Genomic DNA, 26,230 nt, shown 5'->3' on the forward strand with positions numbered 1-26,230 from the left:
CTCAGCCTTAAAGTGACTGCTGTCTATACTTTATGGCGCTTCGCCCAATTACCTTAAATTGTATGCCCTCTTTAATTCACAATACTTTTGTGATGCTATTATCTCCTAGCGTATAGTCCAGTAGAATTAGCTTTTAAATCGGAAATAATTCCTACAAAAGATTTTATTGCTTTAATGGCTTCATTGGTTGCCCATTAAGACTCTCCTAAGTTTTCGACTTCGACGGAGTTGTGCTTAAGTGGTGGGGGCTCCCGAAAGGGGCGCTTTTTCGGTTTTCCAGTTATACCGCGTAAAGGACTTACCCTATCAAAAAGTGGTCTTCCTGATGGTTGAAGGGCATTTAATTCTGCATTAAATAAGACCAAATTCATATGTTTTGAACAAACCGTTCTCGTGCAAATGTTCGGCAAAGTAGAAAATATGTGTATAATTAATGACCCTCTCCACGTCCAATGGCTCGTTACCCGCAGGCTTCCAAGTCTTGAAAAGGAGCGCCTCAACCAGTGTAACCCTATCAAGGCATACGAGCTGGATTCGCCGATCCTTGTTCGTCCCAGCCGTTCCTTAACTGCGGTTGCTGCACCTCTTCCTGGCACTCACCTGAACGACTCTGTGTTACCTACTGTGGCTGCCCCTCTTCCTTGTATCCTCCTGCACGACTACGTTGCCTAGCCGTATGCCTGGTCTAAGGTTTGACGCCAAAAATCAACAACAACAAGTTCATATTAAAACGCTGAAGAGTTTTTTGATTGTTTGTTTGAACGCGCTAATCTCAAGAATTACTAGTTTGATTGAAATAATAATTTTTGTGTTGAATAGCTCATAAATTGAGGAAGGCTATAGGATATATACAATCACTCTACGACTAATAGAGCCGAAGCAGTAAAGAAAAATGTTGTCAGCACGGAAAATAGTATTTAAACTATTTTCACGCGTGCGAAGTTGATTTTGTGGCGTCGAACCTTGGACCAGGCATACGGCTAGGCAACGTAGTCGTGCAGGAGGCTGCAAGGAAGAGGGACAGCCACAGTAGGTAACACAGGGTCGTTCAGGAGAGTGCAAGGAAGAGGTGCACCAACCGCAGTTAAGGAACGGCTGGGACGCACAAGGATAGGCGCATCAAGCTCGTAAGCCTTGATAGGGTTACACTGGTTAAGGTGGCCCTTTTCAAGACTTGGAAGCCTGTGGGTAACAAGCCATTGGACGTGGAGAGGGTCATTAATTATACGTATATTTTCTACTTTTCTGAACTTTAGCGCGGGAACGGTTTGTCCAAAACATTTGAATTTGGTCTTATTCAATGCAGGATTAAGTGCCCTTCAACCGTCATGAAGACCACTTTTCGATAGGGTAAGTCCTTTACGCGGTATAACCGGAAAACCGAAAAAACGCCCCTTTCGGGGGCCCCCACCACTTAAGCACAACTCTGTCGAAGTCGAAAACTTAGGAGAGTCTTAATGGGCAACCAATGAAGCCATTAAAGCAAAAAAATCTTTTGTAGGAATTATTTCCGATTTAATCAATTTTTGTGTTTAATTCTACTGGCCTAGTACGACTTAACGAATTCTGTAAAACACGTTTTAATAATTACCCTTATTATAATACGAGTATGTTCTGCAATTAAAAGTAGGCACTAATATATCTTTTTCTTTGTTTCAGATGCGCGTTTCAAAGACAATTAATGTACAGTGATCTTGTGAACTAAACTATGAAGACTAGTCTGTCAGATACTTTTCCTTAGTTTTCCTCCTTCTTTAGTGAAAAACAATGTAGTGACGTAAGCATGTAAACGGACTAATATGAACCGATTCTTTAGGTCGTAAGTTAGTTTTATGTAGCCAGTAGTGAGTGTAATCGTTAGGCTAGTTTTTTTCCTTAACTTATTAGTGTTAAAATAGGATTCACATTGTGAAAAATTAAGTGTAGTTTTAATTAAAAGTGAAAGTGACGCTTAGTTAATTCAATAGTGTTAAATTTAGTGTTGAGTAGGAAACGAATCGGTGTTCGAATCGAAGCGGGAGGGACGCATAATGCATTCGTTTATCGTGTTTGTTTCTGAAGAAGTTTGTTGAACTTTTGGTTGCTGTTGGTTGACAACCATAAAGATGTCTTTGCCGATCAAGAGATCCCTCAGCTCTGAGGGCGGCGCCACTTCCAAACGGGACTGGAAGATGCGCCTTAGCCTGAGGAGCCGCAGCGGGCACAGTGTGGTGAGTACCTTATCATTATCTTCATTTCAGCTACACGACGTCCACTGCTGAACATAGGCCTCCCCCAATGATTCCCATGTTGACCGGTTGATATTAGCGGCCTGCATCCTACTTACCTCTAATGAAGTAGCTTAAGTTAAATTCAAATATGTATTTCATTAGTTTGTAGCCCTTTTCAGAGAACTTGCACACGTCCCAAATACAGCTTGCCCCACCACCCCTTCGGGACAACGTATCCGCGTTAATTTCAGATACTATTTTAGACTCTTCATCGTGGGAATTAGAACTTTGACACTGATATTTTCGTCTCTCTTCTGTGGCAGTCAGAACTATAGAGCCATTTTACATCAGCCCAAATGAGGCTGGTGTGACGCAACTAACGTTCTAATACAAATTTTCCAAACAACACATTTTATTTTTCATTCGTAACCTAAGAGAGAGCCTCAGTTATTAAACATGAGAAAATTCGAATTACCAAGTGAATATTTTGAGATGTGTACGAGTATTTGGACCTTACTTACGTAATATTTACTGTTGTTGTTCCAACAAGTATAAAGTTTTCCCGAAAACAAGTTAACAAATGTAGCGAGCCGTCATTACGGCTAAACCTAAATCTCGTTAACGAATGAATTAGACCATCTGTAATTAATAAATACTAGCGGCCGCCCGCGACTTCGTACGCGTGGACCTGGTTTTACTGGTTTTACCCCTTAGTTCGTAAAATCTGTTGTTTGATATCATGTTGATAGATGGTGTTTCACGGCTTCCACCGCATGAATATTTACGAATGTCAAAAACAGTAGTTTGTCCAGCGCTGTAGATTTTAACCAATGACGACAGATGGTGCTTTTTAGACACGTCTTATTTATTTGTTGAAAATTTGTCACATATCGTCATAATATATTAGTCCAGTCATTTAAGCTTAAATTAGGTAAGAATCTCGGAATTTGAGATACCCAGCTGTAAGTCTGTAAATACTTGTGTATTGACACCCTAAAAGTTGTCTCAAAACCTACATATGGTAGGGTGTAAGCAACTATTAAATGTCAAGGTCAAAGGTCACAAAAATCTTTTTTTGAGCTTTTTTTGGAAATATCTCATTTCCTATGGGTTTTTTGCTATTTGTATTTATTATCAATATTGTAGAATACAAAATTGTCTACAAATTTTGTTCAAAAACATTTTTTCTATGGTGAACCGTTTTCGAGATAGAGGGCGGAGAGCGCGCGGTCACCGCATCAAATTGTATTTAGCAAATCTTCTGGAGCAGGTGGTAAAATTTTCATGATAGGCTCCAGAAAATCGTTTCGCATTGCCCAACCCAATACCTGGGGTTCCAAATCATGTCCTAACCAAGTTTGAACTTGATAAGAGAGATTATTAGAGAGTGGAACTCAAACCTTATTGGCAGTCTATAATGCTCCGAAATCTGTGAAAAGTCTCGATCATCTTCGTTATAATAATATGCATTACGTCAAGTCTACAAAACTTAATAAACCTGTGCAGCTTTCAAATATTCCACCAACAAGTGCAGCTGCTCATCAACATTTCAACCGTGTATATTATCAAGTTCAAACTTGGTTAGGACATGATTTGGAACCCCAGATATCGGGTTGGGCAATGCGAAACGATTTTCTGGAGCCTGGAAAATTTTACCAACTGCTCTAGAAGATTTGCTAAATACAATTTGATGCGGTGACCGCGCGCTCTCCGCCCTCTATCTCGAAAACGGTTCACCGTATAAAAATTTATTTTAAACAAAATTTGTAGAGAATTTTGTATTCTACAATATTGATAATAAATACAAATAGCAAAAAACCCATAGGAAATGAGATATTTATAAAAAAAGCGCAAAAAACCGATTTTTGTGACCTTTGACCTTGAAATTTAATAGTTGCTTACACCCTACCATATGTAGGTTTTGAGACAACTTTTGGGGTGTCAATATACAAGTATTTACAGACTTACAGCTGGGTATCTCGAATTCCGAGGTGAACTTACTATAATGACTGGACTAATAGCCTATATGTTAATCTGAGTTATAAACAATCATAAATAGTTTCAACAAAATTCGTTCAGTAGTTTTTGCGTGAAAGAGTAACAAACATCCAAACATCATGACATCAAGACATCCAAACTTTCGCATTTATAATATTAGTAGGATTCCTAACGATATTAATTACTCCCCGGGGCTAGGAAATTATTTTTTCAAGAAAACTAATCAATACAAATTCGTTTTGGGCAGGCTTTATTAATTAAGTAATGATTGCTCGTTTATTTCTTAATTACACCACAGAGGTTTTCACCGCCATTTTCTTGTCTAAGAAAATGTGGAAAATGTGTAAAAAAATATTAAGTTGTTATCAAAATAGCTTAGTAAATTATTATTATGGACGGTGCAAGCTTTTGTATAAAAAAGATTTCGCCAACTGTGTTGAAGATTGTTAGATAATTCTAAAAATAAGAATCATGACGTTTTCGCAGAACCTGGCACAATGTTCTATTTTCACACTTCGTCGACTAGGATTCGAGAATTCTACATATATCAGTACCTCTAGTAGGAAAAACTTTCGAGTTCGTTTCGTTGCGTATTCAAAGTGTCATCGAAAAATTTTGTATGAAAAATTAAACAGCGCCCCCTATATTATAGCCGCCCTAGGGGGCGCTGTTTAATTTTTCATACAAAATTTTTCGATGTCACTTTGAATACGCAACGAAACGAACTCGAAAGTTTTTCCTACTAGAGGTACTGTACCACTAGCACGAAAAACTTTCGAGTTCGTTTCGTTTGCGTATTCAAAGTGCCATCGAAAAATTTTGTATGAAAAATTAAACAGCGCCCCCTACAGGTCATAAAAAGAAAAAAACACCTAGTACGAAAAACTTCCGATTTTCTTTCGTATCGAGTTCAAATACTAGGCGTGACGAAAAATGGATTTTGTATGAAATAACGTAGCACGAACCTAATTTTGACAATCAACGTCGTTTCACTGTCAATTTTGTTGTGAGAAGGTTACGATGATAAAAATTTTACGTGTTTTTGAGGCATAAATGTGGAGATTATGTAGTCGGCGAATTTATTTCCTTATTTGGCATCATTTAGATTCTTTAGATGCTTTTAATTAAGAGATTAGGAAGCATCCCAACAGTGAGTAAAAAATTATATTTTGTGGACATTTTTCCTAATGCTTGTTTATTTCATATCTAATAGGGCAACATAATAAGGAAAAACTTAAATCTTGATATTGTGGTTGTTGCAGCGATACCGCCTCAAAGTCAATAAACCTGCATTTTAGTAGATGCCTACTTATGTGACAAATTGCCGGAAAGATAGGCAACAAAAAGAGTGTCCTTGGAACACAAGGCAAGAACATAATTTATTCATACATTCTGTCTACATACCTACATACCACATGAGTTCTTTGTCCTTGATAGATAATAATTTTTACAGGTGCTATGCATTAAGATGCATCCAGTTCATACCAAGGCACTGTTGGTATGAAGAAGCATTTGGAATTACTTAACCAATGCTCTTAATACCCCCAACATACTCAGAGAAGTAGGTAGGTACTCATGCCTACATAAGATTTATCCATGAACTATTTTATACAAATGTACATATGCATTCAGTTCTTAAGATCATACAGAACAAAACACAACAGGGTGATTCCATAGGTACCTTTGCTCATAAGTGTTTTAGACAGAAAGTTTTAGATCTTAATAAACTTATTTACCTAAACTAATAACTATAAAATTATTGTTATAGTATTCTACTCATGAACATTTATTAATCATTACAGGTACCTACCCTACTCAAACCTTACAAAGATCCAGCTCCGGCACAGAATAAGTAATAGGACCAAGGTTCTGGGCACACTTAAGAAATACCATCAACACTTGCGGGCAAATAGACATTAATGGGATTAAAACAAAATATATGTGTGACAATTTATTTAATAAATACTTATAAAACATTAAACAATATTTTGAATTTCAATTAAAACATATTAGGCACCTAATAGTTTTAATTTTCTATTAATAGGTACTGAGTTTAGAGGTATACATGATTGGTAACTAATCAAAATTGTTATTCAAATTGCTGAGAGTTTCAATGGCTGGCTGCTAATGGTTTCATATATTATCATCTGCCTACTCGGGTTTCCTCTGTAAAAGAAAAAGTAATGTTAAATACTAATTTAACTTGCCATCCTAACAATCAATATGAAAGGGCATAACATTTCAGTTTGTCTAGAGAATGCATAGGTACTTAAATAATAAAGATTCAATGATTACAATCAACATACCTTTGACTATTCTTTTCCTGTCCTGTTAGGTCCAAAAAAGTGAGGCTAAGAACTGCAAACCTCTGCACTTTGCCTTTGAACTTCCACTCGCCAAAAGCGAGATCTCGATGCTCTTGCAGGATTTTTGTCATAATTTCTAGCTGTTAAATCTTCTCTTCCATTCCATAAAATCTAAAACACAAGATAGAATTACAATATACATATCCCACCAAAAACATTCTGTAAAAAACTAGCCAAGTCTCGATGGAGCTGCTTGTTTATCTCTAAAAAGTAATGAAATCTAGACAAAGTCGTGCCAAGTTTATGGTTCCTTACTGCGATTTCTTTATTATTATAGTTAATGTTGTGTGACTTGGCCGTTGAAGGGTGACAAAACCAGGTGCTCCATGACACCATTGCACCAATCTGTCGCCAGAACCGCTACCCATTGACGATGGAAAATTGCCACTTGGAAAACGTTGATTCAACAATAACCAGTCAATTGTAGGCTTTATAAAGCTGCGTATTTCAATAATACTTATGTATGATTATCTTAATAAAGATTGTTCAACGGCCAAGTCACACAACATTAACTATAATAATAAAGAAATCGCAGTAAGGAACCATAGACTTGGCACGACTTTGTCTAGATTTCATTACTTTTTAGAGATAAACAAGCAGCTCCATCGAGACTTGGCTAGTTTTTTACAGAATGTTTTTGGTGGGATTTCACTTCTTTTTGTAGAACGTGGCAAAATTATTTAACGTCGTCGTTTTATCGTCATTTTTTTACGATATTAAACACAAATAAACTCAACGACCTTTAAAATGGACAACGAATCAGAATTGTTTTAATAACATGACCTTAGCGATCCTTACAATATAATAAACGAAATCAACGAAATGCAAATTACACAACATTCAACTTAATCGACGGGGGGCTCTGGAAAGGAAAAAAATCTGGACACCACTTGCTAGTGCTAGCGCCATCTAGCGGTAAGCGATACAGGCGAACACCACGGTGCCGGAGTAGTATTGATTATGAATGTGGTGTTACTCCAGATCTTCGATTTCCCTAGTTTTTATAGTTTTCCCTTTATGTGGCCATTAAACCCTAACTCTGTACCAAATTTCAGCTCTCTGAGTTTATGGGAAGTACTAGTTCTATTTTGATGATCATCAGTGAGTGAGTGAGTGAGTGAGTGTCGTAAATGCGAAACTTTGCTTTCGCTTAACTTCGGAACTAAATGACCTACAGACTTGAAATTTTGGATTTTAAGTATGTGATTATAGCTTACTAGATGACGAAAATTTCTGCGTTCTGGTCTTATCCAGAGGTTCTCAAATAGGGGCCTGAAAATGCGGCGAAATGGTTCCAGTAAAGATGGTACGGCAGTGTTTGCTTCGCGCTCGACTTGGCGGGGGCACTGCCGTGCCCCCAGATTATTTAACTACAAAATCTTTTCACTTGCTAATTTAATATACTTACCGATGTCTCATCATGTTAACATAGTTATTATGATCTTTATTTACTTTATTACATAGCTTTAATCTTTAATCTATATATATAAAAATGAAACCCGTTTTTCGTTGTCACGACATAACATGAAAACGGCTTGACCGATTTGGCTGATTTTTTTTTTGTAGTTTTCTAATACTCTGTACAAGGTTTTTACGGAAAAAAATATAAAGAAAATCTCTACGCTAAGGCGGTACGAAGTTCGCCGGGTCAGCTAGTACGACATAATTATAATAACATTCTAAGGCTGAGTTGCACCACCTAACTTAACGGTAACTATAGCGATAACCGGTGTTTTTTGTATGGAGTTTGACAGATTGTTGACGTTTGTCAAAGCTAAAGTAAGATGGTGCAACCCAGCCTAAGAGGTTAGAAAATACGTCAAAACAAAAAAAAAAACCTTGTCACTGTCAGACGAAAGCTGTTCCGAAATTTGTTTACCGAATAATATAAATATTGATTGGTAATAAATAATAATGGTTTTAAATACTTACATATTAAACAAACAATAACACAAAAACGTATAAACAATTAATGAGGCGTTATGAGCTTTTATTCATCTTTGTAACTTTTTTTTTTTTTAATTTTATAACAACATCTTTAAATAACACAGCATGTTTAGGAACAACCATTCCATGTTAAATAAAAAAAAAACTTGTAAAATACTCTATGACTCGTCGAAAGAAGCTTGCCAAGTTCCTTGGCCTTGCGTGCCGACGAAAGAAGTTAGAAAGTTAAAAAAGCTTAGTAAAACCAAAATGAACGTTTCGAGTTCGAGCTCGAAACGTAAAAAAATCCGTCCTCGTCTTGAACTCGAAAGTTTTTCGTACTAGTGGTACAGGTCGAATCGTGTGGGCTCTTTTTTGAACACAATAAACTAATTCATTCATGTGTACAAACATGGTAGAGTTGCTGCCCACTGATACGAAACTACCCACAAATCAGTGCTCGCGAATGTTAAAATGTGAGAGATAAGTAAGCTGCCTTATAGAGCATTCCTGATTTATACAATACCCACAAGGTTGGAAGTGTTTAGGCGAAGTTCGCTACCGATCTCAAAGGATTATTTCGGAGGAATGCTACACCCAGCATTTAGTGATTAGGACTGAAAATAGACTGAAAACAGACTGAAAACCCGGTTCAGATGATGACATACTGACATATTATTACAAAATCTTTAAAGCCTATTATACAAAATACTAATTAGCATTAAAGCCAATCAATTTTGTCTGATAATTTATACGAAAACACCTAATTATTAAACTAAAACTGTTTGCGATTTAATTACGCTTATCTTATTAAGTTGCGCTTACGCCATATTAATTTCAATAGGTAATCTCCATCCCGAATTAACGTCCAATTATTATTTATAATTCACCCAGACGGACCTAATAATCGTAATATAAATAAAGTGTTATGGCTAGTCCTAATTGAAAATAAATAGTATGAATACAATAGATAATAAATGGGAAAAGCAAATACAAAACTCGTTGAATAAGAGGTTGAGCAAACGTACACACTATTATTGTAGCTGTCATGGGACACCATCACCTGCTACCGAGTCGTTGTGTCCGGTAGCGGATCATCATTTCAACCATAGGACGTCCACTGCTGAACATAGGCCTTCTCCAATGCTTTCCATGTTGATCGATTGGTAGCGGCCTGCGTCCAGCGCTTCCCTACTACCTTTATGATGTCGTCGGTCTACCTTGTGGGTGGACGTCCCACGCTGCGTTTTCCGGTACGCGGCCTCCATTCCAGAACCTTGCTGCCCCATTGGCCATCAGTTCTGCGTACTATGAGCCCTGCCCATTGCCACTTCAGCTTGCTAATCCGTCGGGCTATGTCAGCGACTTTAGTTCGTTTACGGATCTCCGCATTTCTGATTCGATCTCGTAAAGAAACACCGAGCATAGCCCTCTTCATAGCAAGCTGTGCAACTTTGAGCTTCTGTATAAGGCTTATAGTGAGAGAATCCAGTATCCGGTAGTGGATATTGGCTCGAAAACGGCTGGGCCGATAAAACTGATTTTGGTTTTAAAGAGTTTGTCATGGATCAAGGAAGGCTTTCGGTGAGAAAATATGAAGGACATAGATGTAGATGATACGAATTTCACTGGGTCATCTAGTTGTAAGTTAATGTTAAAGTTTACTGGTGTTGCTGCACTAAAATTGTCTAACTCTGCGCGGGACTGTTGATTTCAAAAGTAATAAAATATCCATTAGTGGCTTGTATGCGATAAAAAATACTATTATAGTATACGTATAATTATAGTCGAATTGAGTATCTCATTTTTTTAAAGTCTCTACTTTTGCGCAGCCTTTCAAAGTCGTATCTAAGGCCTAAACAACTTGCTGTTACTCAAAGATCTTTCCAGCTTAGAAACGGCCGAAGGTCGTTAGCATGAATACTAATTTAATGACTGTGGCCTGTCAAGGTTGAACGACAGCGAAACGTTAGTAATTTTCGACTAATTTTGACGTGAACAATTACTAGGTACCTATATCAAAAAGATAAACACTGTATTTATAAGACAGGAGCATGCTAAACCTATAAGCAGATGGGAAAATTTCCTTTTTATACATTGCATGCATTGGTGCTAAAACAAAAACATTTGAAGTTCGCTTCGTAATCTTTCGTTCTTATATTGGCAATAAGAATGAAACTTAACAAACACGAAATATTTATGTTTATCAAGACCAAGTCGCAAGTTTTTAAACCCCCATTCGCGCATCCATTTTAGGCTATGTAGTGCGACGTGGTACCATTTTTTATTCTCTCTGACTAACACATTCATCTCACTTTGCATGATCAACTAACTCTTTCCCTCTGGCTTTACTCGAGTATTACATTTGTTGAAAAATATCGCGCATTCTTCACCATAACTGAGTAAAAATAACATAAGCCTTTGATAAAACGCAGGCTAATAATACAAATAAAGGAAACAAAACATGTACCCCTATAGTACTGAGTTTACGACCTTTCCAAGTAACTTTTAATCACTATTGTTAGTATTCGGTTATTTCGTAGTACATGGCCGTTATTAGCTTAGGCTTTGTCATAACAATAATAAACAATTACAAAGTTTAGGAACCCGCAAACCTGATTGCAGTTCAAACATGATTACACGCCCTATTATCTTCCGAAAGCCTATTCATAAACGGGGCTTTCGTAGCCATGTTTATTTTTGTAAGCGATTCCTAAAACTCAGTAATGAGAATTTGTTAGACCTTTTGTGAAAATTGAAATTTTTGTGAGACCTTTGTTCTCTTTGTGCAATTAAAAATAATTACTGAATGCTGTAAGGTCATAAACATACCCACGAATAATTACTTGAATGCGTTGTAATTTTGATTTGAATACGACTGACGTAATATCGAATTTCTGGTGCTGAAATTGTAGTCTGATGGAAATTTAAAGGCCTGATTTTCCTTCGCTATTTTTAGAACAAAGAACGAATGTAACATTTTGTACAACCAAATTGAACCAATTACAAATTTGATATCCAATTTCATCGTGCATCCTTTTTCAGTGCCTATAGAGCTTTTAGGGTCGTGTTACAGCTTTTAGCTTTTTGATCGAACTTTGTGCTGCATATCGAGTAGTTTTTTACAAGGATTCTATGTCTAATGGGTTTCAAATTGCACGTTCAATTTTCAATACTTTCTTTATACCCGCTTCACTCGATCATATACTCGTAGCTCAATCAAAAATAACAAAGTCAAAGTCAAAATTGTTTTATTTGAATGGACTATTTAAAATAGTTCTTACAAATCGCCAAATAAGTATTAACTTCCAAGGGCTTACTGTCCTTCAGACATGTTTCTAAAATTATCTTCAACTTGTCATTTGTTTGATATTTGATCTCCACAAAGACAAATTAACGTGGAACAATTAGAAATTCTGACAATAGAACTTAAACATTGTTAACTATTGACTATAGGGTTTCATTAATTGTGTTTTAAAAGCTGGATTTAAGGATTTGCTTAAATTGTTTTATTTACGTTCGTGTATTTTAGTACTCTATTATGTAGTTATAGAGCTGGACTCTCGATCTGAAAGTATTCGATAATATTCCTATATCATGAAAGCCAAACAATTACGAATTAATGATCTCTTAACAAGTAAGTCCCAACTTGATTTGGTCTATTGTCCGCTCCTTAACGATTCTTTTCTATCTTTCTTTGTACGAGTATCGTTTGATTAATCGGAGATCACATTAAATAGTATTGTTATCACTACTTATTATGAGACAAAGTCGCTTTCCTGTCTGTTTGTCCCTATCTATGCTTAGATCTTTAAAAATACGCAACGGATTTTGATGCGTTTTTAATAGATACAGCGATTCAAGAGGAAAGTTTTTAAGTATACCTAATACATGTACCTGTGCGAAGCAGGGGTGGGTCGCTAGTAGATTATAAACCACGTCTGAACTTCCTATTATCCTATATGTTTCATACAAAAATTGCTGAACGGATTTTGATGAAACGTTAAACAGAATAACATAAAGGCTATAATTTATAGCGACATTGTAAGCCGCGGGCAAAAGCTAGTACATATTTAATAAACGATAAATTTATACAATAAGACGTAAACATATTCGAGTTCAATACGAAATTCTTGTAACTGTCAAGGTTTTAAAAGCCAATATAGTGTACAATAAAATATACCCACCTTATTACACAATAAGTAGTGGCTTACTAATATGCATCATGTAACCTTTCTTTGATTCTTCCTCTTGGGTGTATAAATAATAAAAGATATTGTAATAGAAATCTTACAAATGGGATTGAGGATTACAGAACAATCTTCTTCCCCGTGTTTTATAAGGTCTTAGGGTACCGTAGGCATGAATGGTACCCTTATAAATTACGTAAGTTATGCAAATGTTTGTTGGTCTTTCCACTATACAGTGTGAGTCACGTTAAAGTGTACATATGAAAATAGATGAAACTAGACCTAGTTTTATCGACAAAAAAGAGGTCAAAAAATTTTTGAGATTTTTTTTTAATTTTTTATAGAATTTTTTTTCTTCCAAGTACTTATTGTAAAGAAAACTTAATAACTTTTAAACTAAGCGGTATACCTTGATAAAATAAAAACAGTAATAATGCTAAATAACAGGCAATACTACAAAAATACATAAAATACACAAAAAATGCCAACAAATAATAAAAAATGATACTTTTTGAAAAAAAATCTGCTTCTAAATTCGTGTTTTTTTGGTTATTTGATAAATTTCTCCAAAAAATGCCCCTATAACAGGTGGTTTTTATTACTTTGTATTACTCTCTATCGTATTATCTTTGTAAAACCAAAAATCGCATGTCTCTATCCCTATCACAACATTTGCTATGATCGTTTGAACAAAAGCCTGCCACAACATTATTCTCCGCTACAGGTAGAGAAAATTTTTATTTTAACTAAAATGCTCATTTTACTTCGAAATCTTTTGTTTTTATTTGAAATCTAACTTGTCTTTATCAAAATTACAAATCTAGAGCCATTTTCAGTTTCGTTGTTAACGAAGCGTTGAATGGCGCGCCCGGAGAGGCTTAGTTCAAACGATCATAGCAAATGTTGTGATAGGGATAGAGACATGCGATTTTTGGTTTTACGAAGTTAATACGATAGAGAATAATACAAAGTAATAAAAACCACCGGTTATAGGGACATTTTTTGGAGAAATTTATCAAATAACCAAAAAAAACACGAATTTAGAAGCAGATTTTTTTTTCAAAAAATATCATTTTTATTATTTGTTGGCCTTTTTTGTGTATTTCATGTATTTTTTTAGTATTGCCTGTTATTTAGCATTATTACTGTTTTTATTTTATCAAGATATACCGCTTAGTTTAAAAGTTATTACGTTTTCTTTACAATAAGTACTTGGAAGAAAAAAAATTCTATAAAAAATTAAAAAAAAATCTCAAAAATTTTTTGACCTCTTTTTTGTCGATAAAAATAGGTCTGGTTTCATCTATTTTCATATGTACACTTTAACGTGACTCACACTGTATTCCTTAACTCCCTAATTCTTATAATTTTTGTCAGATACTGCCTTAAGAGCGTTGTAGCAAAAAGTTGGCGTTCGAATTTTAGGTTTTTATTGCTTGACGTCGCGTGGTGAGTGCGCAAACTGCATTTATCTGTACAATTTCAACGCTGCGTCGACTAAACGATCTTAATCCGTAGTTGTATCGTAAGACAGTACATCATACATAATAATAAAGAAATAATGTATAATTTACCTATTTGATTTTTTCTCAGATCAGACTTTTAGCAAAATCAAGTTACGTAATTAATGTATTTTTTACACAAGTAAATCCCGCGACAACTTTTTAATCTTTAAATTGAGTAAAGTAATAAGTTTATGGGTTTGAAAGAATTTATGTTTTATTTTATTCTTTTTACAGCATCAAAAGCTTGTTTATGAAAAATATTTACTATTTAAATTTTACTTTTGACTTTTTAGTTTTTATGATGCGGGAAATGGAAAAATTAAAATTTATTCTGATTTTGTGACGTTTCCGAACATAAATATGGATAGGTTAAATAAATAGAATGAAATGTATGAAAACGAGCGTGCCATTTTTTAAACGTTATCTATAATATCTGTGTCCATCAAAGAGCTCGTAACTAAACATCGTAAGCGCCATTCAAATTATTATCTAAAAGTTAATAATAAATATTTAGTTTTTGTAAATCTAAACAAGTCAGGAAATCAAAGAGGTAAATACTGATATCATTGTGATTTTATAGAATTTATTATTATAAACCACGGTCGTATAACGCTAAAAAATCAGAGGTAACTTTAAATTTTTTATCCATAGAACAAAATTTATCTAATCGTGTTTTTAAACAGTTATCCCATTAGGTACACATGCGTTCTGTAATACAAACCCATCAAAAACAATACTTTTTAAAAAACCAAGTCTCACTACTCAGTTTTTCTACGGTAAAAAGTTGTGAGATCCATGTAATACCAAGTCCAGTCCAGGAAATCATTAACGTTTTACATAAATATATTGACTTGGCCATCGCATGAAAACACGTGTAAATTAAATTATTTAGTGCGAAATGAAACGAAATTTGGCATGCCTGTGTAGACATGCAAAATTTCAGCTCAATGGGAAAACGGGAAGTAAGTAAATTTTAAGTTGCAAGATTTTACAACTCCAGATGTCAAAGAAAATAAAAGCTTGTAGATAGCTCTACAAAGAAAAGAAAGATTTATGAAGAAAATAAAAAGTACTGTCTACGATACATTTGTTAGGCCATGTTGCACCGTCTTACTTTAACATTGACATCAAAATTTTGGATGTCAAAAATCTGTCTAACATAAAACACCGGTTATTGTCAGTTAGGGTCAAAGTTAGGTGGTGCATCTCAGCTTTAGTGTATTTTAATTAAATTTAATACAAATAAGGATGACGAAAATAATCGATAAGTGATCTCACTCGAATATTTCTTATAGTAGGTATACAAGATGTCGAACAAATGGTTACTTACTGAAAAAGTGCTTCATGAGACCTAGCAAACGGCATCAAATGTTTAAGAACGAACTGAATCTATTCAAAAAACCTATAATATTTCCAACTTTCATACATTTAATACAGTTACAAACAAACACGAAATCAATGGTTTTTGAGAATTCTGAGTGCCTTAATGCCGTCCCCTTTATTTGTTTATTTAGTATTTATTAATTAGTATCTCTTGATGATATTGTAGCAAGTTAAACCTAAAATCATGTTTTCCGTAAATAATTTAAATAAGAATGTAATTTACGAGTTTGTTGTTTGCTTATTATATATTACTCAATTAAAAATTTAAATTTAAAAAGTTAACACTTCTAATATGGTAGGTATGGCTGGCGGCATACATTTAGTATGAAATTCGGAAACATTGAATTTTCGCATAGATCCAGTTCATTCTTTGACCTATTTATTGTTATTGTTTTAAAGAGCTCATGAAGCACTTACAGGAACAGTAAACAGTTTCTCGATATCTTGTATAATTAAAAATCAAGTGAAATCACTTAGGTATCGTTTCCACCCTGTACCTTTTAAAAATAAACTCATTTTTTACGTTCATTTTTATAAGTATCTACAATACAAATACCTAACCAACTTAGTTGACGTTTTATAAAACTATTTGTCTAAGTGGCATCGAGCGACCGCTGGTGGATTTGCCATTTACCTGACCTACCCCTTTATTACTAAACGTTTAATATCAGATGAATAGTTACGCATCAATTTCTTTCATTCAGTCGTCAGTAATTTAACTTTCGGAAAAACATGACGAAGCGTTGTGTGACCATACAGACGCTATTCAACTTTTATTAGTAAGGAAGAGTATATTTTATATTGGTAGAAACACAATAGCATAGACTAATGTTTTGACACCCTGTTAAAATTTTTATTAGTCATTTATTTTTTCCTGACCAAACAGATACCATAATAATATCTTTTATCTATTCTACCCATATTCTGTAAGTAAAATAAAAAAAAGTTTGAAAAGAAAGAAATTACAAGTCCGATTTACCTAAACAAATAAATTAAAAATACTTGCGGATCAAAAGTACTCAATCATACTACAATTTACGAAAAAATCACGCGTGACGCACATACGTCAGTGGGCAGTCAACTGACATAGACCCGGCGTCTACGAATGCCAAAGCACGACTGATTTATGCCATTTGATGCACCCGATTTTATAGTATTTTCAAATTAATTTTTCATTTGAAGATTGAAGATAGATATTTTTTCTTTTTCACACAATAATAGTACTATGTTTCTTCTTAAGTATAAAGTAGTTTATGTTGCCAAATGACTTTTAGATTATGAGTTGTGACCTGTTTTCTTGCAGTAATTTTCTCGAATTTTGACTATCTTAGACATGATAAAAATGCATTTTAATGAATTAAACATCAAAATTTTCTCAATACTCTTTCTTCTTCAGGGTATGCTTATTCTAATGAATACATTCTATCTTCTTACTTAGAAATAAATTTGTTGTAATATTAGTTCAAAGTTGTGCCTTCGCGAGTTACCTGGAAATCGGGCTTTCGAAATTCGCTGTTTTCGTAGGCAAAAATCCAATTTGAACGAGATTTTGTCAATAGACATTCCGTAAAAACGTATGATAATTACGATGATATAAGTCAAAAGAAGCTATAACAATAAATTATATGACTAAAATCATTTCGAAATCTGCCAAATTCTCGATTTCTGCATGAAAAATGTGACAACGCTCTTAAATATAAGCGTTTCTTTTTATTTTGGACTAAATTTTAAATACATAGGTAACCGTTTATCCAAGGTGGATTGAGAAATTAAAACATAGTTAGTAATATTACTTCTGCAGAACCCTAGCCGTGTGAGCAATATTTGCTAGAAGTAGTTATTTCATATTTTCGATAAGTAGGTACTTACTTATAAAAAATATTATTCGAGTGTGACAATCTAACATAAAACTGATCAGACAAAAGTTTTGTGCTATGCCTGACAAAGTTTTACCAATACCAATATCGCGTACTATATTCATATAGCCACAATATTCACAAAAACCTTTGATAAAAATCATCTGTTTGAATTGCTCTTGAAAATATTTCATACTAGCTTTCCGCCCGCGGCTTCGCCCGGGGTTTTCCCGGAAATTATTCGAATTTTTCTCGCCGTAAAAACCATCCTTGGACTTCAACGAATATTAAAAAAATGTATTGGTAAAATCGGTCCAAGCGTTGTTGAGTTATGCGTTTACTAACACATTTTGTGATTCATTTATAAATGATAGAAGATAATACGTATGTGTATGAGACTCGTTTAAATTTAACGAACCTACGTAACTTGAGAACTGAGGTAAAGTTTGCCAGCATTTGTTTATATTTCCAAGCCCCAATTTGCGAAAAACATCGTTTATTTTAGTGAAAGTGGAATATTCGCAGAACTGACTATACATTTTTGATGCAAAATCACACTTATTACTGAACAGTAAAAGAGTTTTAATTATGTGCGCGTTGGTTTTTTCTGATGATATCTTCTTTAAGTTAAATCTTAGTTTTCTAAAACTTCAATACCTAATCTAAGGCTGAGTTGCACCACCTAACTTTGACCGTAACTTCAACGATAACCGGTGTTTTTTTTGTATGGAGTTTGACAGATTTTTGACGTTTCTCAAAGTTAAAGTAAGAAGGTGCAACTCAGCCTAAGGATCTAGGATGTACTCTTATAATATCCATGCAGCACAGCCACCGGTAGAATCTAGTAGTAATACCAGGCCTGTTCATCTCCGCGAGTTTACATCGAAAACAAAACACGCACCTACAGGATACTATTCGACAAGGCCTCACATACGAGCGAACAATGACTCACGCACGCGTATTCTTGTGTATGATGGAAGAAAATAAAGAAAATGGTGTACTAAATACTGTGCAGTATTTAACTACCTAAATAATAATAAAAACACAGAATGTACTTTTTTAAGTTTCCTCAAGACACTGAGAGATAAATAAGTAGTTAATATTCATGATAATTCATGCTAAATCATGTATTTCCTCCGCCATTTTCCGCAGTTTGGCACCTCACGTCACATCATTTTACCGAAGTCAGCCCTATAGCTTCGGCGCAGTGCCGATCACTGACGTTTGTCAACAAAATGGTGCTTGACTCTTGAGACAGGCTAAATTACACCATATTGTTAATGACATTGAGCATACATTTTTTTAAATACCTTCGCGAAGTAAAACTTCTGTACGTAGTACTTATTATTATTCTGTGGTAATACTGACTGAGTTTCTTGCGCTGCTTCTTCTCAGCACTGACCCATTTATTGTACCGAAGCAGTGGTCGGGTTAATATTGGGACGTGTAAAAGTGCTTTTTAAAAGCCTATTTGCAAAATTAAATGAGTTTTATGAGTTTTTTATGAGTTTTATAAAATGAAGCAATTACGGTAATGTTGATGTGTTCACAAGAACATCACTACGCCGCGTGCCCCGCCGCCCGCGCCCGCGGGGCCCCCGCGCGCGCCTGTCACATCTCTTTGGTTTTACATCGTTCACATCAGAGCAACTACGCAATTTTAATGTATTTCCTTGTAACAAGATATTCTTGGTAGTAAACCGTTTGAAACACGAAACAGCGTCTCCTTCATCCATAAGAATCCCGAACAATTTTTGGCGACCGTGACAGGACTCCGCAAAAAGGAGAAATTCGAGGCGATGCACGGACTCGACGTGGAAGGCTTGGACAAAATGGCGGCATAGAAGAAAATGAGAAAAAACGGCGGAGGCTTGGCGTTTGGAGCGTTGAACTCGAGGATAGTGCTCGTTCCAATCCTATCATTTCATCCAAGATCCGTGTAGCTTTTTTCTGCGCAATTTTCACCGTTAATTTGCTCATAACGTGTATTTCCCAAAACATTTCTATGTAACATTGGATTCATTAATTCATTTCTTTTGCATTTGTCTTCAACATCTTTTAAACCCTAGTCAACTAAGTCAAAGTGCTTATCCACCCGGCTGAAATTTTCAGAACCGGTGCGCGCGCTCGCACCCAACGCTTTGGCTCGGACCCCACGCTTGGGAACCCCTTGTGTATGCTACGGCACCCAGCAATTATCCTAAGCTCCTTAGCGTCAGCCATTGCAACAAATTAAACAACAACTCAAACTTTGGTAATTACTTGCACTTGAAAATGAAATGAACAAAACAAACGCTTCACCGCACTTTGCACAACAAAATAATAAAAGGCACTATAAATACCTCTGTTTGAAGCAAACCCTTGAAGCAGCTGTGAAGTAGCGAAGGTTGAGGGTCGATAAAGGGCAGATTGACAAATTTCAAAGGTTATTTGCAATTGTTAAAAGGTTTGGCAACGTTGACTGCGCTGCAGACTAAAGAGTTACAAAATAGACTAACAAAGATAGAAGAGTTATTCTCTGAATATGACACAGTGCAGTCTAATCTAGAGCTTAAAGAACATACAAGTGAAACTCCTTCAGAGTCTATTTTTGCTGAAAGATATGAGACAGAGAATATATTTTATTCAGTTATTGCAGAAGCCCAAGAATTGATTGAGAGGAATATTGTAGATTGTTCAGGAAACTCAGCGACTGAAACTATAAATAATGCAAATTTTCAAAATTCAATGGTAAACAATGTTAAATTACCCATTGTTCAGTTGCCTACATTTAGTGGTGATTTAAACAAGTGGTTGGAATTTCATGACGTTTTTGCTTCTCTAATTCATGAAAATGTTACTTTGTCAAAAATTATTAAATTTCAATATTTAAAGGGCTCATTGATAGGAAATGCTGCTTCAGTAATTGAGTCACTGGAGCTTTCCGATGCCAACTATGATATTGCATGGAACTTGATTTGTGATCGCTTTAACAATAAACATCAGTTGGTTCACTCACATCTTAGGTCATTATTTGATATTCCCATAAACAACAAGGAATGTGAGCAATCATTGAGGTTTCTAGTTGACCATATTTCTAAAAATCTAAGAGCATTGAGTAGTTTGGGGGAGAACACAGACAATTGGGATTCTTTAATAATTTTTATGTACTCTGCCAAGTTAAATAGTGTTACTTGTAGCAAATGGGAGGAACACAAAATTAACATGACAAACAAGCCAACATTAGAAGATTTTTATCAATTTTTAAGAAAAAGAGCAGATCTAGTTGAATTGCTCTCAGCGGGAGGTAGTGACAAAGGTTTCAAGCCACCCAACAAATTTCAAAGGGCTTTTGTTGCTGCGTCTTCTGATAGGGCCATGGCAGGCCAACAACAGAGGTCATGTATGGTTTGTGATGGTGAGCATTTGGTTTACTATTGCAAAAAATTTCTAAATATGTCACCGGAGAACAGACTTCAACAAATTCTCAAGTTAAAAGCATGCATTAACTGTCTCCGTAGCGGGCATTTTGTTCACCAGTGCAAATCAGGGCCATGCAATATATGTAAAAGAAAACATAACTCTCTTTTGCACTCAGATAAGTCCAATGAACCTGTACAGGGTGCAGAAGAGAGGTCAACAGTTACTAAATCTACTTCACTATCAACATGTATTTCAAATCAAGTATTGTTGTGTACAGCTAATGTCATATTAACAAACAATGAGACAAATCAAAGCCATCAGGCTCGTTGTCTACTAGACTCGGGGAGTCAATCATCATTTGTTAGCAAGGATCTGAAAGACAAATTAGGTATAAAGGGTGATTTCATGAATTCAGTATGTGTCACTGGTATAAATAATATGTCATTTGAAGCTTTGCAGCGCTGTCAGTTACAGGTACAATCTTGCACAGGCAAGTTTAAAATTCAAGTTAATGCATTTGTTCTTAATGAGATAACCAGTGCGCTGCCAAGTCAGGAAATTGATGTATCAAGTATTAACATTCCAAATAACATACAGTTAGCAGATCCTAACTATTATCAACCTTCCAAAATAGACATGCTGTTGGGAGCAGATGTGTTTTGGGATGTCATAAGTACAGAACAAATAAGGTTAGGAAAGGACAAGCCAGTTTTGCAAAATTCTATTTTTGGCTGGTTATTAGCAGGGCCAGTCATGTGCAATGCAAATTCTAACGGTAGGATTGCATGTAATTTCAGTCAAGATATTAGTCATCAGCTGCAAAGATTCTGGGAGTTGGAAGAGGTACCATCCAAGCCAGTGATGTCTCCTGAAGATGAAGCATGCGAACAGCACTTCCTGAAATACACTCAGCGCTTAGAAGATGGTAGATTTTGCGTCAGAATGCCCTTGAAAACAGAGCCTGAAAAATTAGGTAATTCTTATTATTTAGCTCGCAAGAGATTTGAGTCTTTAGAAAGGCGTTTTCAAAGGCAACCTGAGGTAAAAGAGCAATATGTTAATTTTATACAGGAGTATCAGGACCTGGGTCATGCGTCGGAGATTGAGAGACCAGACAGAGCTGTGATTTTGCCTCATCATCCTGTTCTTAAGGAGCAGCATGAGTCTACTAAGTGTAGAGTAGTATTTGATGCATCTGCTAAGACAACTTCTGGTTTATCGCTCAATGATGTCATGATGGTGGGTCCCAGGGTTCAGGACGACATTTTTTCTATACTCGCCAGATTCAGAGAACATAATTACATACTTACTGGAGATATAGAAAAGATGTATCGTCAAATTCTCATACATCCATGTCAAAGGCATTTGCAAGTAATTTTGTGGCGAGAAAACACGTATGAGCCTCTGAAGTACTTGCAGTTGAATACCGTGACCTATGGTACGTCAGCGGCTCCATTCTTAAGTACTAGATGTCTAGTTCAGTTAGCATACGAATGTCAAGACCCAGCTATAAAGCAAGTAATATTGCATGACTTCTATGTTGATGATTTGAACACTGGGCACTCAGATGAAACAAGCTTAAAATACATTTATGAACAAGTCACTGAGAAGTTAAAATCAGCAGGTTTTAACTTACGCAATATCAAAAGTAATTCTATTAATCTGTTAAATTTTATTTCAAATGAAGCAAACGAGAATGCAATGCAAGAGAACTTAAAGTTGTCAACAGCTGCTAATGTTTTAGGAATAGAGTGGGATCCTAACATAGATTGCATTCTCATGTCAATATCAAAGCTGCCAAGTAGTAACAATATTGAAAAATGTACAAAACGGATGATATTGTCAATTTCATCAAGCATCTTTGATCCACTTGGTTTGTTATCTGTTTGTATAATTACATGTAAAATAATACTTCAGTTACTATGGACACAAAAAATTGGATGGGACGACAACATTCCCCAAACAATTAGTGAAATGTGGCATAGATTCATAGCTAATTTGAATTGTTTGAAGAAGTTGACAATACCAAGACATGCTATGTGTGCAAATCCTATTGTAATAGAACTGCATGTCTTTTCTGACGCATCTATGAAGGCTTATGCCGCATGTGTGTATTTACATTCAACGGATGCGTCAGGAAATACAACAGTGCGACTGTTATGTGCTAAATCAAAGGTGGCGCCTTTGAAAGCGTCAACTATACCCAGGCTTGAATTGTGCGGAGCTGTACTTGCTGCCCGCCTTTGTGATAGAGTCAGTAATACATTACGTTGTTTAATAAACAAAAAACATTTTTGGTGTGATTCTAAAGTTGTCCTGGGTTGGTTGAGCTTGTCTTCAAACAGGTTGAGTGCGTTTGTGTCTCACCGGGTGGCTGAGATTAATGATTTGTGTAATGATGTTAAATGGAAATATGTTCCATCATCCTATAATCCTGCGGATCTCGCCTCACGAGGGGTGTACCCTGATGAGGTGCAGTCCTTGTCGCTGTGGTGGGAAGGACCCGCGTTCTTGAGAGAACCAGCGGATCATTGGCCTAGTCAGCTGACCGGAGATGCACTGGCGAACTTACCTGAAATACGCACACATGTTGTAACTTGCGATGCACCTGATACAAAGAATTGTATAATCGAATTTGAAAAATACTCAAGTTTTCTAAAACTAAGACGCATTATGGCTTATGTGTGTCGATTTATTCATAATTGCAAGACAAAAAATGTAAATGATAGACATTTCAATGGATTAGATGCTGATGAGTTACAGAATTCAGAACTAAAGTTGGCAAAGTTGGCACAATTTGAATGTATATCAATTAGCAAAGATAAATATAAAACCGTACCTTCATTGTACAATTTGTCTCCAACAGTGGACGAAACTGGCTTAGTCCGTGTAGGTGGTAGAATAGAGAATTCAGACTATTCATTTGATAAAAGGCATCCGATAGTTATTGATGGAAAGCATCATTATTCTAGATTATTGTTTGAGTATTTCCACATTAAGCTGATGCATGCAGGTCCACAGTTGCTGCTTTCAGTCGTTAGAGAACATTATTGGCCCCTAGGTGGCAGACTAGTGGCGAAAAGAACATGTAACAGATGTATTATTTGCAAGCGAATGAAAGGAGTAACTGCTAAACAAATAATGGGTAACTTACCACCTCAGCGCGTCAATCCTGGGTTTCCGTTTGAAGTCACAGGCACTGATTATGCAGGGCCTTTCCTAATAGTTAACAAGAAGGGAAGAGGCGCAAGGTTAATAAAATGCTATTTATGTGTTTTCATATGTTTCAAAACTAAGGCTGTACATCTAGAACTTGTAAGCGATTTGTCAACTGAAGCTTTTATTTTGGCCTTGCGCCGATTCATGTCACGCCGAGGAAAGCCTCGCCAAATCTTTTGTGACAACGGCACTAATTTTGTTGGAGCTAGTCGAGAGATTGCTCGGCTTGTAGAAACCTGTAGTCCTTCAATGTCAGACCTTGCAAACGAAGGTATTAATTTTAAGTTTTCACCGGTTTATTCACCGCATTTTGGAGGCCTATACGAAGCAGCTGTGAAATCAGCAAAATTTCATATGAAAAGGGTTGTAGGGAACACGCATTTAACTTTCGAAGAGCTAACGACTCTATTTGCGCAGATAGAAGCCATCCTCAATTCTAGACCTCTAGTTCCACTATCTTCCCATCCCAATGACCTTTCCCCTCTCACTCCCGGGCACTTCCTCGTAGGGAGACCTCTAACGTCATTGCCAACGCCTGATTTAAAGGACGCTAATCCAAGCCGTCTTCACAGATATGCCCGCATAGAGCAAGCCAGGCAGCATTTCTGGACAAGATGGAGCCGGGAATACATTTGCGAACTACAACAACGCACCAAGTGGCAGACCAAGCACCCTAACATCGAGCCTGGCCAACTGGTGCTAATAAGAGACGAGCGTTGCCCGCCATTGAAATGGCCACTCGGGCGCATCACATCGGTGTACCCAGGTTCCGACGGCGCCATCCGGGTCGTCGACATTTTGACATCGCAGGGTCAGATCCGTCGAGCTATAAACCGGGTCTGCCCCCTGCTCGACGAGGAGTAGCAGCGGCACGATTCTTCGAGGAGGGCGGAGGTTGTTCACAAGAACATCACTACGCCGCGTGCCCCGCCGCCCGCGCCCGCGGGGCCCCCGCGCGCGCCTGTCACATCTCTTTGGTTTTACATCGTTCACATCAGAGCAACTACGCAATTTTAATGTATTTCCTTGTAACAAGATATTCTTGGTAGTAAACCGTTTGAAACACGAAACAGCGTCTCCTTCATCCATAAGAATCCCGAACAGATGAAAACATAAATTATAAAGAAGATCTGGTGTTGTGATTACACCTAAACAAATATTAATTAAAACATTCTATTGTTTGTATTATTCTAAAAGCTATTTTTTTTCTTTGGTTATGATCCAATTCTACGTCGTTCATCAAATAGAAAGCTCCACTATTCCCGTCTATCAAAGCATTTTTTATTCCGGTTATATAGTTCCCGTGGGATGCGGCATACTCTCCCTTTGATGATCCAGTACCCATGTGGGTCGACGGGAAAAGGCACGTAGAACACATTGTAACTTAGAAAAATGCAGGCTTTATTAATTTTGTGAATTCGATAATATGATGAAAATTTAGTAAACACAAGGATATGGTAATCACATCACATCCCACTAATATTATAAAGGCGAAAGATTGTGAGTGTGTATGTTTGTTACTTCTTCACATCTAAACGGCTGGAGCGATTTTAATAAAATTTGGTATGGAGTTAGCTGACACCCTGGATTAACACTTAGGCTACGTTTTACCGCGGGTAACACCGCGGGGCACAGCTAGTAATATAATATAAATAGATATAACACACTTTATAGTACACCACACAAGACAAGAAAAGAAACAAGATTTGATGACAAACATCGGACAGGTGAAACCATAGTGAAACTAAATAAAAGCTTGTAAAAGAAAGAAATATACAAAAGACAGGCACAATTTAGGTGGTCTTATCGCTATAACGCAATTTCTTCCAGACAACCTAGAGTTTTTCAGACTTGGTATAAAAAGGGAAGAAGGCCAAGAAAGCCTTAGTGCAGTCCTCCTTCCTATCAAACCTTTCTTTAAATCTAATTAAAAGGTATTGTTAGGGCTCTAGGGACTACAAACGAAGCCAGAAATATATATTGGTTATGAGTAACAAATACCTACTACCTATACCGCATGTAGGTAATCCTGTCTCACTCTATAATATATGGCCGCCTGAATAAACTTGAGTGAAAAAGTGTTTCCACTGTCTCAATTGCATCAAAAGCTTCAAACAAATCATTTAATTCAGTTTCCATTTTGCCGAATATAGGCGTGGTGATTGACAATAAGCG

The 26,230-nt window shown here is 36.1% G+C and overlaps 1 protein-coding gene across 1 annotated transcript in view; it reads left to right on the forward strand.

Annotated features, from left to right (window-relative positions):
* LOC135086780 (adenylate cyclase type 6-like) overlaps positions 1 to 26,230 on the forward strand; it is a 385,929-nt gene that overhangs the window by 101,632 nt on the left and 258,067 nt on the right. The window contains exon 3 of the mRNA XM_063981571.1: positions 1,660 to 2,210. Coding sequence (XP_063837641.1) covers positions 2,106 to 2,210 — 105 coding nt within the window. The 5' untranslated portion in view covers positions 1,660 to 2,105. The remainder of the gene's footprint in view (positions 1 to 1,659; positions 2,211 to 26,230) is intronic.

The sequence above is a fragment of the Ostrinia nubilalis genome, chromosome Z (assembly GCF_963855985.1).
Source record: "Ostrinia nubilalis chromosome Z, ilOstNubi1.1, whole genome shotgun sequence".
Lineage (NCBI taxonomy): Eukaryota > Metazoa > Arthropoda > Insecta > Lepidoptera > Crambidae > Ostrinia > Ostrinia nubilalis.